Raw genomic sequence first — 12,053 nt, 5'->3', positions numbered from 1 at the left:
ACTCTTTCCTTCCCTCCTGAGGAAGTGGCAAGTGTTCACTCCTGCTGTCTGTAGGGCTGGAGAGGGAAGGGGAGACAGTCACTCATTTAGGGAAAAAGTAAACTTATGTTTTTTCAGTTGTTAAAAGTTGTTAAAAAGGATTTTATTTTTTTGCTTCAAAATTCTTCTTCCCTTCATGCTACAGTGATCCTCACTTAGCCTGACCATATTAGTCACTGTTTATAAAATTAATTGCAATTTCCATACTATCCAGAAACCATATTAAATACAGGATTTCAATGGTCAAGGGAAGTAAAACTTAAAATAACTTGCCTTGTAAACGAAACATAGCACCAATTTCTTCTTCACCTTTCAGTGTGCAACTGTAATTCCCCAGCTTACTGTTATCCGAGATCTTCAACCTTCAAAAAAAGTTCCACCCATTTATAAGCTTTTTTCTTATGTTTTCTTTCATCCTACAACTATCAGTGACTGCTAATTAACATTCTAAAGAAACCAGAAGCGATTAGTAGCAGAGCAGGGAACAGAGCACTGAAACACTCGGATTCAGGTTTATTGCAATGTAGAAAAGCATGACATTAAGAAAAGAGCAAAAGCACACCAGTGAACATAAAAGTAATTGTCACCCCTGTTGCTGACAGAAGGCCAAACATCTTTTAGCAGTATGATCTAGATGTTACTGAATTAGACCAAGCATAGGCTAAGGAGGACTTCAGAAAGAACAAACTAGTTAAAAATATCTTTCCTGATGCCAGTCAGTCAATGGTTATCATAGCTCCAACACAGAAGAGCTTTGAAGAGCTGTCATCTAATGAAGTCCAGCATCTTCTCTGCTGGCAAACTACGTATCCCGTGGTTATATATGTTTATTTGAAAAATAATTAAATGTTTATTTATATAGAGTAGACGAAAACTGACTTGTCTACTGATCTATTTCATCATGTTCTCTATTCAGATAAATTTTATATAAATATTATTGGTATTAATAAACCAAAGCAATACAAAAATCATCTGGATACTACCTTGTTATAATCAGATTATTTACAGATTTATGAAGTCCAACAGTAAATCTCAAAACAAATTTTTTTCTAAATTTCTTGAGTCTGCAGAGATTTGAAAGATTTAAGAAAACTTTTAAAAAATGAAAACACCTTTACAGTACAGACTTTTTTTATCTTTTGTTAACTATGAAGGAAAAAAACAGCCATTGATGCGTTTCAGGTCATGGAAAATGGGGGAGTGAAAAAATTGCACCATTTTAGCAATCTCAGACTGGGATTACTACTGCACTTACTGAGCCAAATTACTGGATCTCAAAGAACTGTGCTGTTATCCTACAGTCTTGTATTGAACAAACAATATTCTCCCAGCACTAGAGAAAGACAAGAGCTCTTCCTCCATGCTTGAGGAAATTGCAACCTTCTTCCTTTCCTGTAGCTTCAGTATGTTGATTATGGTCACATACTCATCACTGCATTTGGTTCTTTTCTAATATATGCAGGACCAGTATTTGGCAATCTAGATACGTGGTAACTCCTTAGGACCTGCAAGTCAAACTGTAAAGAATGCTACTCACTGGATGCTCCAGCTGTTTTTAGTTTTATTGATGTGTCTGATTGTTTCCTTTCCCCTCTTCCAAGTCACTTGCAGACTTTTCAAATGAGAATATTTATTGTCCAACCTGCAGGAAAGTTCGATTCTAGTTGCATTTTCCAAAGTGATATTTTTTTCCATGAAATTACCTGCAGCACCTAAAAAAAAGGTTTTAAAAAAATATTAAAAGCATGTTTCTTCAATCTGGGGAAGAGATGCAAAGACTGTTTTATACATGCTCGATTACAGGTGAATACAGTGTGCTGCTGTTATACTTTGCCAGGTAAAAAAACATGCAAAATCAAACAGTGTTTGACAGTAATTTTTTTTAGCCGTAGCTGAGTTATGATACCTATCCATTACAAAAATAAGTGTTACTCCATTCTGTATGTAGACTTCCTAGAGGGATCTTATGTAGAAATACAGATATTAATTTCACTGAAAGCAAGATAGACTTATGCTTTTACATAATTTAACCAAAATTGAAATATATTAAGTACTTAGTTCTCACCAAGGGGAACAATATTTGCTCTCAGTCTAAACATCCTCAACTTCAAATTTGGCATTAAAAAAAGCAAGATTTATTGATAAAAAATATTAGTAAATACATAAAAAGCTACATTAATAACAGCAAGAAGAGTTAAGACTTGTAAATATCTAAAAGCATCCAGGTTTAGCCAGTGATAGATTTTTATGATACTGTGAGATTACAGGTGAGGTTACTGTTGCCAGTAAAGTTGTTGGTAAAATCTAAAACATCTAAAACCCTAACATAGTTGGATCTGGCCCTTTATTCTAGTTAACTCAACTAGAAACCACATAATATTTAAAACCACTTTAAAAAACCTTTGCCATCCCAGTGGCAAGCTAGTGGAACTACAACAGAAAAGCATTCAAATCAAGTAGAAAAAAATACGATCTTTTCTGCTTTGAATAAGCCCCACAAGCATATCCAAAAAGTAGGTTTTGACAGCAGATACTGTCTGTGATCAACAGAAATAGCCTTTTATAAAGAAACACATCTGACTTTGAACCTCTCAGCACTGACATTTTATTTTGCATTTGGTCCTTTCACATCTTCTAGATTGATCTGTGGTTAGTCCATCTGACTACTCCATGAAAATTCATTCCAAGCCTCACCTCAGTCCTAGACCTTCACTCTAGCACTTAGTCAAAAAAGTGCAGCTGTATTTCACAGATCTAACTCATTGAGAGGAAAGAAAGTTTTAAGGTACAGCTTACTGACTTAGTAAGGCATGTCCTACCTAAGAAACAGCAAAGCTTCTCTGAAGTGGAAGCACCAGATACACCCATAGAATATTTGAATTTCACTGGACCTGGCAGAGAAATTTATAGCCTCTAGAACAGCACACCTAGAACTCAAAGTCCCATCCAAAATATTACAGTTCTGTTGAACTGGAGGTAAACTTAGAGGTGCAACTCCATCTTCTGTAGCAGGGCAAAGTCAGTAACTGCAACTCATTTATTAGAGTCATTACACTCAATAAGTGAGCCAAGCATAACTCACCTTGTTGAAGTTGTTTATGATCAAAGTAATTTTGCAAATGGAATTGGTGTCACAGTAGCAAAAGTTTTACAGTCAGATTAATTACAGTTGCTAAAAAAAGATCCGTATCTCAAGATTTTAAAAATAAATCCACTTTAAACAAATGGAACATGAAAGCCTTAAGCTGCTGAAGGTTAACAACTAACAGGACTCATATCTCATCTGTACCAAGACTGCATGTACCAGAACAAAAAACAGACACTACCTTATTTTTCTCCTTGAATACAGGATATAAATGCTATGAAATTATGTCTTTAAAATATCGTAACAACACATTGACAAAGGAATTTTAACTGATCTCCTGCAACTGAAAAAGATCTGTTACATCTGTTTCTCCAGTTGTCCAAGAAATTAGTTATAAATGCTTATTTGGTTACCGAAATTTCAGATCCACTTTAGTAAGATGTTTATCTCTCCTTTCCTCCATGCTTTAACTCCTGTAATGCTGCAAAGTTGACAACACCTGCTGGTTAACAAGTACCCTAGCATACATGGTCTCTCCAAATGGATTCACTACTGCAAAGAAATTGTCACTTGAATTGATCTTGGGGAAGATAGCTATGAGTTATTTTTACTTGTGGTTTTAATAAAAAGAAAGAATCTCATTCTCCACTGTAACAACAGTTATTAGAACACTTACTGCAAACTTATCAGTCTTTTACTGAGTTCATCACTTGCTCAGTCAGAGCATATAAACTTTATCAAGAAGCTGCCATGCTAGATATTTCTGCGACACTTACAAAAGACTGTGCAATCATAGGCATTCAATATAGAATCAATATAACATTACTGAAGAGAAAACAACACTCACCGGGTAGGAGTATCTCGTACTTGACAAAAGTGAGATTAGACATGTCCTCTTCGGTTGTCTGCTTGAAATCTTGTGTGGTAAAATCTGGACCTAATAAGGTTGTGGTGGAATCGAAGTGGTATGTTATGATCATATAAAGGTAATCATACAGCAGAGTGCCCATCTGATATTGCAATTGTTTCTTATAGTAATCTTGAGGGGGGAAAAAAGAACCTGGACAAGTGATATCCTTCATGTATCTTGTGTGTTAGCAATCATTATCTAAGAGAAGCAGTGTTATGTAGCCACTGTTACAGTAATTATCCCATTATGATGTTGCAATTTTGAATGTCAGTACTCTAAAGAGGTCACAACTATTTAATTCACAGCTAGATTAAAAGAGTCCCTTATGCATGTGGCTTTTCCTAAAATTTATTGGAGGGTCATAGAACTGTTAAGGACCACATCAGTGTTTAAGTAGAGCTTGGAAACGTACTAAGAAAAATAAAGAAATAGAAGTACAGAACACTCAATTTCCAAAGCCACTATAATTTAACAACACAGCCAGAAAGCCAGAGGTAGATGATGCGGTTCTAATGAATGCAGAAGCAAGAATGCCCTGTGTTCCACTGGAACATGGTCAGAGTCTCTCACTGCTCCACAAAACTCCTTTTACACTGTAGGGAATTTCCTTCCCCACACAAAGAATATCAATATTGATCATATGCCTTACTAAAATACACTCCTTTCCTTCTACGACAGAAAACTGTATTTAAAAGGTTTAATAAGACCAGCAAATTCCCTTTTCTGTGGGGCTATGGATAGCATACTTTCAGAGACTACATTTATAAAGCTCTGCAAAGCTCAATACAGCTATCAGGGAGGCAACTGTAAGCATAAGCAGTCTGTTCCTACCTCTACGCTTGTTCTCACGCTCTGTACATTTCTAAACAGAGCAAAAAAGCAAGCTGATAAGCTACAGTTTCAACAACAGATGTAGACCATCTAAGGAAGCGCTGTCCTTCCACATCTACACACAGTTGCTTCATTAGTGTTGTACTACCTACATACAAAGTTCCTAGTAAACTGAAGCACACTCTAGAAGACCATGGAAATTATGCTTAAAAGAAAGGTCAATTCTATACAGCTTTAAACAAAATGTTTGCCTTGGTAATAATTTTTTAAAATCCTCCATAACCAATGGATTAAAAAATATCATGGTACAACAACAGGGTAATCAAAATTTAACAGTTCAAATAGAAGACATGTGATTGCTTTTACCAGGTGTAGATACAGTATGTCCAAGTGTCAAATGAGTTGAAGGGCTCCCCTGAGTTTGCCAGCTGACAGATGGTGTAGCTGTCATGGGCTCTGAAAGGTGAAAACAAGCTGTTAAAAAAATTTATTTCAATTTAGTGATGAAACAAAAGAAATACAAATATTTCTCCCACCCCATGGTAGATAAGACACTAAATGTTTTAAGTCACAGATTTTACATGCTTGCAAAGTGATTTGTCAATTATTTTAGAATGCATTTCAGGAATATACACACAGTAATTACTGACTGCTGCATGATTGAGAGGATTTAATTTAGAAAGAAAATTACTCCAGTTTTTGTAGAAAGAAAGGGGTTTCATTATCTCTGTCCATTTATTGAAAAGGCTCCTACTCAAACATGGGAAAATAGAGAAAACTGGGCTACAGCTTCTATCTTCTCACTGAGAGAAGCACTGGATGGCAGACTTGATCACTGGACAGTAGAAAAGTGTTTCTGAAAGCCTAGATCTTCTCAGAATTACTCCTGCTTTTCTCCTGCATAAAATACTGAACTCAAAGTTCTTAAAGACATGACTCTTGGCTACAGCTGAGGGAATCTGGAATTCCCTGCTAGCAGTTTTGAATCTAAAGGTCTCTGAGCAAGCATAAGAAGGGTACCTTGGCACTTTCTGTAAAGCAGTATTTTTTTTTTACAACACGTCAGCTCACAAGGAGTGCTATACCATAGCCAGCCAGCCTTTTGCCTGGCTTGTTCCATCTGCACTTTCGTACCTTCCCTGATGTACCTTTTAACCAGGTTAGATAACAAATGTGTATATTAAGGTGGATGATGTGGAATAACAGAGCTCCAGGCTAGTTCATTTGGTGGTTGTTGACAGCAGGCTGTTAATCTCAACTACTAGTCCAAAATTACTTCAAAATAAAAATGAGTCATCTCCTAGAATGAGACACTGAGTCCTGTTTCTCTAAACAAGAGCACAAGCAAGCCTTGATCTCTGCCTGATAGAGAAACAAACTAGTCCAAGTGTTTATCCCTGAAATAACATGTGAAAGCTGAAAGCCTCCTAGGGAATCTTCCTTTGCCTGTAAGTGCCAAGAGCCTGACAGCATGCCAAGGTTGTCATGGATCACCTGAGTTTACATCAGTCTAGTACATGCATCACCTGGTTTGTTACTGAAATCCCTCATGATGACAGATTCAGAAGGCACCAGTGCCAGCTCATATGGTAGTTGTTATCCACCCACACAAAACTAAAGAACCTTTAAAATCTTTTGTGTGCTAAAAGGATCCTCATACTGACTTTCTTCTTAAATTAACATATAGAAATCAAAATAGTCAGGTGAGGTCACATTATACAAAATACTTTGTGTTTTTAGCTCATATGTATATGCTTTTATGTATGGAAAGAGTTAATCTATAAGCTACTACGCTGCTATTTCTCACAAACATTGTGCTAAAAGCTCTGAAGATGAACACCTGATAAACAGCATTATCTCCAATGACAAAACTGTAGACAGAATAACTTGCCATTACTTGCTTGAGTTCATGTATAAGTAAAACTTCACTCTTGTTTTGATTTGCATTAATCAACATGAGCTTTGATACACTACTGAATTCCTGCTGCTCTCATCTTTAAAAAGAAAGAAGCAGCAGGCCTCAACCATCTTTGTTTTTTTCTCCTGGCTGGAACTTACTCTGTTTCCTATAAAAACCAAAACTAAGGTCCAAAATATGGTGAATAAAGTGTGGGACAAAAAGTTTTGACACATTCATGATTTAAAAAATGCAGAGTAAACTAGCAGGCACAGTTATTCCAAGGCATTATTGTACAACTCACTAACGCAAAAGCAAAGGAGGAGAGAAACATGAAAAATTACCAAGTGTAAGTGTCAATAACAGAACCTCCCACAAGGGTTCTAGTTTGGGCATTTTCCTGTCTCCAATGTCATAGTCTGTTTTTACGGCACACATGCATAAGAGCAACAGATTACCTAACTGGCCATTAGATAGCCTTTTCCACAGTCCTTCAGATGCCTACAACATTTAAGCACTTACAGAGGCTTTAAAAGGTCTAGATGGTGTATTTACTTATTTTCTGAAGAATCAGAAATTTATTCAGAACTAAATTGTAAACTCTACATGGTAGCTTAGGATTACTAGGAAAAAGTATTATAGCTTTAGGTGTTCCAAAATAAAATAATTACCAGGAGATGATTCATTAGGTCCAACTTGCATTTTCGTCCAGGAGCTGGCCTGAGACTGACTGGTATCTTGTGTTGTCATAGTTGGATCTAAAAATAGGAGTGTCCAAAGAAACTTCAAACTTCAACACAAAGGATAAAGCATTTAGTTTATGAAAAGTAATCAAACAATCTCCTCAACTCAATCTATTCAAGCTATTTTTTTTCCCCTTGAGTTCTGAGCATAAACAGCCAAAATGTTCAAGAAGTACATTTCAGTAGTTCTTTAGCTTAATTTAGGCAAGGTGAGATTAAAAAATAGAGGCAGCATTTTAACTCCTTTGACCTCCAATTTCTGTATACAGATATTTTCCTGTAGCTAGCCTATAGTTGCACCAATACAGTCACCTACTCCTCAGAGTACTCCGGCCAAACAAAAAACTTCATAACCTGTACCCAAATCCTGTCTTGTTTGTGGGTTTAGACCACCACAGCTGACGACACTGACACAGTTGATTATTTTTAAACACAGATTAGCAGATTCGCTAATAGATTAACCTGACAAGTCTACCCTGTTCAGTGATGCAGTGAACAACCTCCTTTCCTTCTATTATCATTTTAGTGAGCAAAACAAAAGGCATTTGTGTCAGACATGGACTTCAACAAGTAATACTAATTAGTATTTCAATTCTTCTCAACACCAGGGCAAATCAGATTCTGCTTCTGTAATACAGTTTTTGCCAGGAGAGACTAGGGTTTTGCTTTATATTTGTGACTGGAGAAACAACAGCAGGGGAAGAAGCAGAAGACTTGCTTAGTTGCTGTGTCACTCTTCTATTCAGAATTCAAGGTGCTCAGATACTTTATAAAAATGAAGATGTTTGCTTTTGCTTTCTGTTCCTACATTTGGATGGCAGAACTAGTTATTGTAAAATAAACACTATATCCTCACATGCTTAGATATGCCAGGATATATTCTCCTGCTGTAGCAGCAGGATACACTCTCCCTCAGACTGGGTGCATTTTCCCACTAGCAGCTTTTTTAATGACTTGGCCAGTAGTTTCACAGGGGGGAAAAGGGGCATGTTCTTCATACCTGGGAGAAGTAAAGCTCTGCTAGACATCCAAGACACGCATGAAGAAAATATGTATAAAGAAAAGTGAAACACTACATCATGCTCTAAGTGTGTTCAAACTTCTTGAGTACTGTGTGCCTTTGCCAGAAAGTCAGCACCCTGCCAGGTCCTGCAAGTGAACACTACTACTAACACTCCTACTGCTTATCAGCACTACAGCCATAGTATCTGACGGCCCACAATCCAGCCATTAAAAAGCCTGAGTCATATTCTATGATTGACAGAGGTTCTGAGAGCAGGGAGAACTATTATGCTTCTGATGTTCATGGTAAGGTTGAAGAAGTGTCCATTTTTATTTTTTTTTTATATATCTGCAGCACCTCAAGGCATTCTAATGATGTCATGGATCACCTGACTGTGTCAGCTTAGTAGATACATCACCTCCATAGTAATTAAAATCCCCCAGGATGATAAATTTAGAAGGTACCACTGCCAAGCTGTACAGCAGCTCTGTTATCTCTCTGCAAGGAAGCCAGATGACCTGCAACAAGGTTTGCATACTAATACAGTTCTCATCTGCACTTTCTTCCTTGATTCACATACAAAGGGAAAACAGGCAAGCAGTGTTACTTCTAGTCACCACTCCTTCCACATCTTGGCTCTGCCAGACTCCACATCTGTCCATATGTCAAACTACAAGGCACAGAAGTCACACTGCATCACATTCATCCTCTCATACACAACTGCTGAAAAGCATCAGAGATCAAGATGACCCAGCACTGCATATGATGACTGTCATCAAAGCTAGGCAGTGATGTAAGCAAGTCAAGTGAAGTAATTATTGAGTCATGGATGCATGCGTTAGCCCGTAATTGATCTGCATTAGATCTAATCAATAGTATAGCAGGTTGCTGAGTTCTTGTTACCCTGATATTTATGTGGAAAGGAAGAGGTGAGAGCATGTAATTGATTCATTTTTCTACCTTAACTCTGCTCCCTACTGCAGCAAATATTTGGGAGTAAAGTGTGGTTGTACTATACTCGTCATCACCAGAACAATTTCAGGCTTTAAAATCTATTTGCCCTCTTTTTCAGCCAGCAAAGTGGCTGAACAGGAAAATACTGAGACACAGCTTAATTTAATTTAAGACAACTAATGTAATGCTAATTAATTTAATATCAATTTTACACTATGTGCAAGTGCACAAACATTCAGTAACACCCAAAACCAGCCACCAGGGCTTCCTGCTGCCCCTAGAAAAGGGAAAAGCTGCAGGCTGAGTCCTCCTGAGGCACCAGGGGATTCACATCAAGTACTTCCAAATGATCTGATAGAAGCCTTTCCCCCAGGCCAAACCAGAAAAGTCCAACCTGGAAGCAAAGTCTGTAAGAAACAAGGCGCATTAGCAACTCCTGTAACTCCCTGGAGTCTTCAGGGGCAGAAGATGGGATACGAGATCTGGTGCATCTGCTTTTCACAAAGGCATCTGACAGCACGTGCCACAACTAAATTAGGCAACCACAACTGTAACCGAACAAAGCAGGAAACTCTGAAGACACTTAGTTAGAAACCACCCTCAACTGAATAAGTTAACTGTTTTGAAAAAAATGAGAAAACTAAAAGACTAACAGAACAAGAACTCTCCTCAAGCTACTAATCTGAGAAATCCAAGAGGCCTCTTGCGGTACCTGTCTGACCAGCTGCAAAAGGCTCTCCACCTTCCTTTCTGCAACTCAGTCCTTGTGAGCCTAGTACTGGTCACGTAAGCACTTATTTTGACTGAAGAAAGCGACTGAAGGCCCACATCTCCAGAACACAGTTTCTGGACATCAGTAGAAGACAGTTTTAGTTCTCCACCCTCCAAAGGAGCATGAGCTGGTTTACACATTTGGTTAAAAACCAATGAAAGGGTAAAATATTCTTCCTCACATTTAAATCATTATGGAAATCACTGTTCAAGGCCCCCCTACCTAGTTCATACAAATCTGAAAAACAGCAGCCTCATTTTACACAAATAAAGGGTACTAAAGCAGGTAACTTGTTTTTTTGGTGTCTGCTCAAAATGACACACGATATTTACCACTTCAGGAAGATGGCAGATTTATAGAAGTTTTGGAAATACAAACAGGACTTTGTTGATTTTTATTTTTTTTTTAAATCTTTGTATTTTTTTTAGGTTAGGGTTCTTTTGGGTTTTTCTGTTGTTTGTTTTTTTTTGCCTATTGGAAGAGGACACCATTTCACTGGTGGCTTTACATAAATTCCAAATTGCTTCAACCTTCATTAGGTACAGTTCTCAACAGTAAGAGTCATCAAAAATGAATACTATGTGGCTAACGACATAATGGGACTCACAAATTCCTACAGATACATCAGGCCATTTACAGTCACAACACTTTTTGATCAATGAAGTAAATAGTTAGAAAGCACATCAAGTTTTACGTGTCTGTACATAAATACACAAATACACTTTAAAGAAGTTTTAAGAACTACAAAGCAGATCACATTATGAAAAACTACTACACGTTTTACAGAAGTTACCACACAAAGAGCAGTATGGCTTCTCTCAGTATTACAAAGACTAACAGGGGCACAAACCAACATCTAACTACTTACATATCCTGTACTGAAAACGCAGCTAAACCACCAATAGTTAAATCAAGCCACAGCAATAATGTCCCCATACAAATATTGGCAGAATTTTTGGTCTTGGCAAGACACGGTCCAACAATTACATCTTGCATAGCAAACATTAGCAATCTGATATTTCCTTCCATTATCATGTACTGCTCTATGATACCTCAAAACAGAGATTAACAACAAAGATACAGTCATTTCAGAAATAAACTCACATTTCTTTAGAAATGGTTGGCCTGCTCAACTGCTGAAAACCACTAGAGGAACAGAGCTCAAATCCCTCCTCCTTCACAGATATTTAAATGTTACTTTTAAAAACACAGTAGAAAATCCTCACAGACTTACACTTTTTTTAACTTGCCGGTTTGTGGTTTGTTGTGGGTTTTTGGTGTTTATTGGGGTTTTTTTGTTTGTTTTTGTTTTGTTGTGGTTTTTTTCCAGAACTTAGATACACTCGATAAGGGCAGGGCAGCAATAGAACACTGCGCCTCGACATCCAAGTCCTGCACCTGTGAAGTAACAAGTCCTCCTCCGGGAGGTGGCCTGCAGACCCCTGCAGGTGTGCGGGATGCCCACCTGCACCAACAGGTGGGGTGGCAGCGCCAACCCCCGCGGTACCCATCGCTGGAGGACAGCAAGGAGCAGTCCCTGCTGTCCAGCAAGCCAACGAGAAACCCGAACGCTTTTTGGGATAAACGAGCACCGGGGCAGGGGTCTCAGGTTGGCCCCGCAGCGGGTGCCCCGCGCTGCGACCTTGGAAAGGGCCGGCGAGGCTGAAAAAAAAAAATAATGAGAGAGAAACGCCTCAATCATTTCAACAGGCAGGGCCGAGAGACGGCCACCTTGCCGGGCCACAGCCTCGTCCCCCCGGGGAGCCAGGGAGATGCTCCGGGGCAGGGAGAGGACCCTTGCTCCGCCGCGGCCCCCCGC

The 12,053-nt window shown here is 38.3% G+C and overlaps 1 protein-coding gene across 1 annotated transcript in view; it reads right to left on the bottom strand.

Moving 5' to 3' along the window:
• EMB (embigin) overlaps positions 1-12,053 on the bottom strand; it is a 22,376-nt gene that overhangs the window by 7,398 nt on the left and 2,925 nt on the right. The window contains exons 3-9 of the mRNA XM_010008624.1: positions 11,700-11,896; positions 11,103-11,286; positions 7,434-7,552; positions 5,232-5,321; positions 3,972-4,061; positions 1,577-1,751; positions 313-401 (exon numbers count right to left, since the gene is read on the bottom strand). Coding sequence (XP_010006926.1) covers positions 313-401; positions 1,577-1,751; positions 3,972-4,061; positions 5,232-5,321; positions 7,434-7,552; positions 11,103-11,286; positions 11,700-11,896 — 944 coding nt within the window. The remainder of the gene's footprint in view (positions 1-312; positions 402-1,576; positions 1,752-3,971; positions 4,062-5,231; positions 5,322-7,433; positions 7,553-11,102; positions 11,287-11,699; positions 11,897-12,053) is intronic.

The sequence above is a fragment of the Chaetura pelagica genome, unplaced genomic scaffold, assembly GCF_000747805.2.
Source record: "Chaetura pelagica isolate M959 unplaced genomic scaffold, ChaPel_1.0 scaffold382, whole genome shotgun sequence".
Taxonomy (NCBI): domain Eukaryota; kingdom Metazoa; phylum Chordata; class Aves; order Apodiformes; family Apodidae; genus Chaetura; species Chaetura pelagica.
This window is presented reverse-complemented; position numbering and strand designations above follow the sequence as displayed.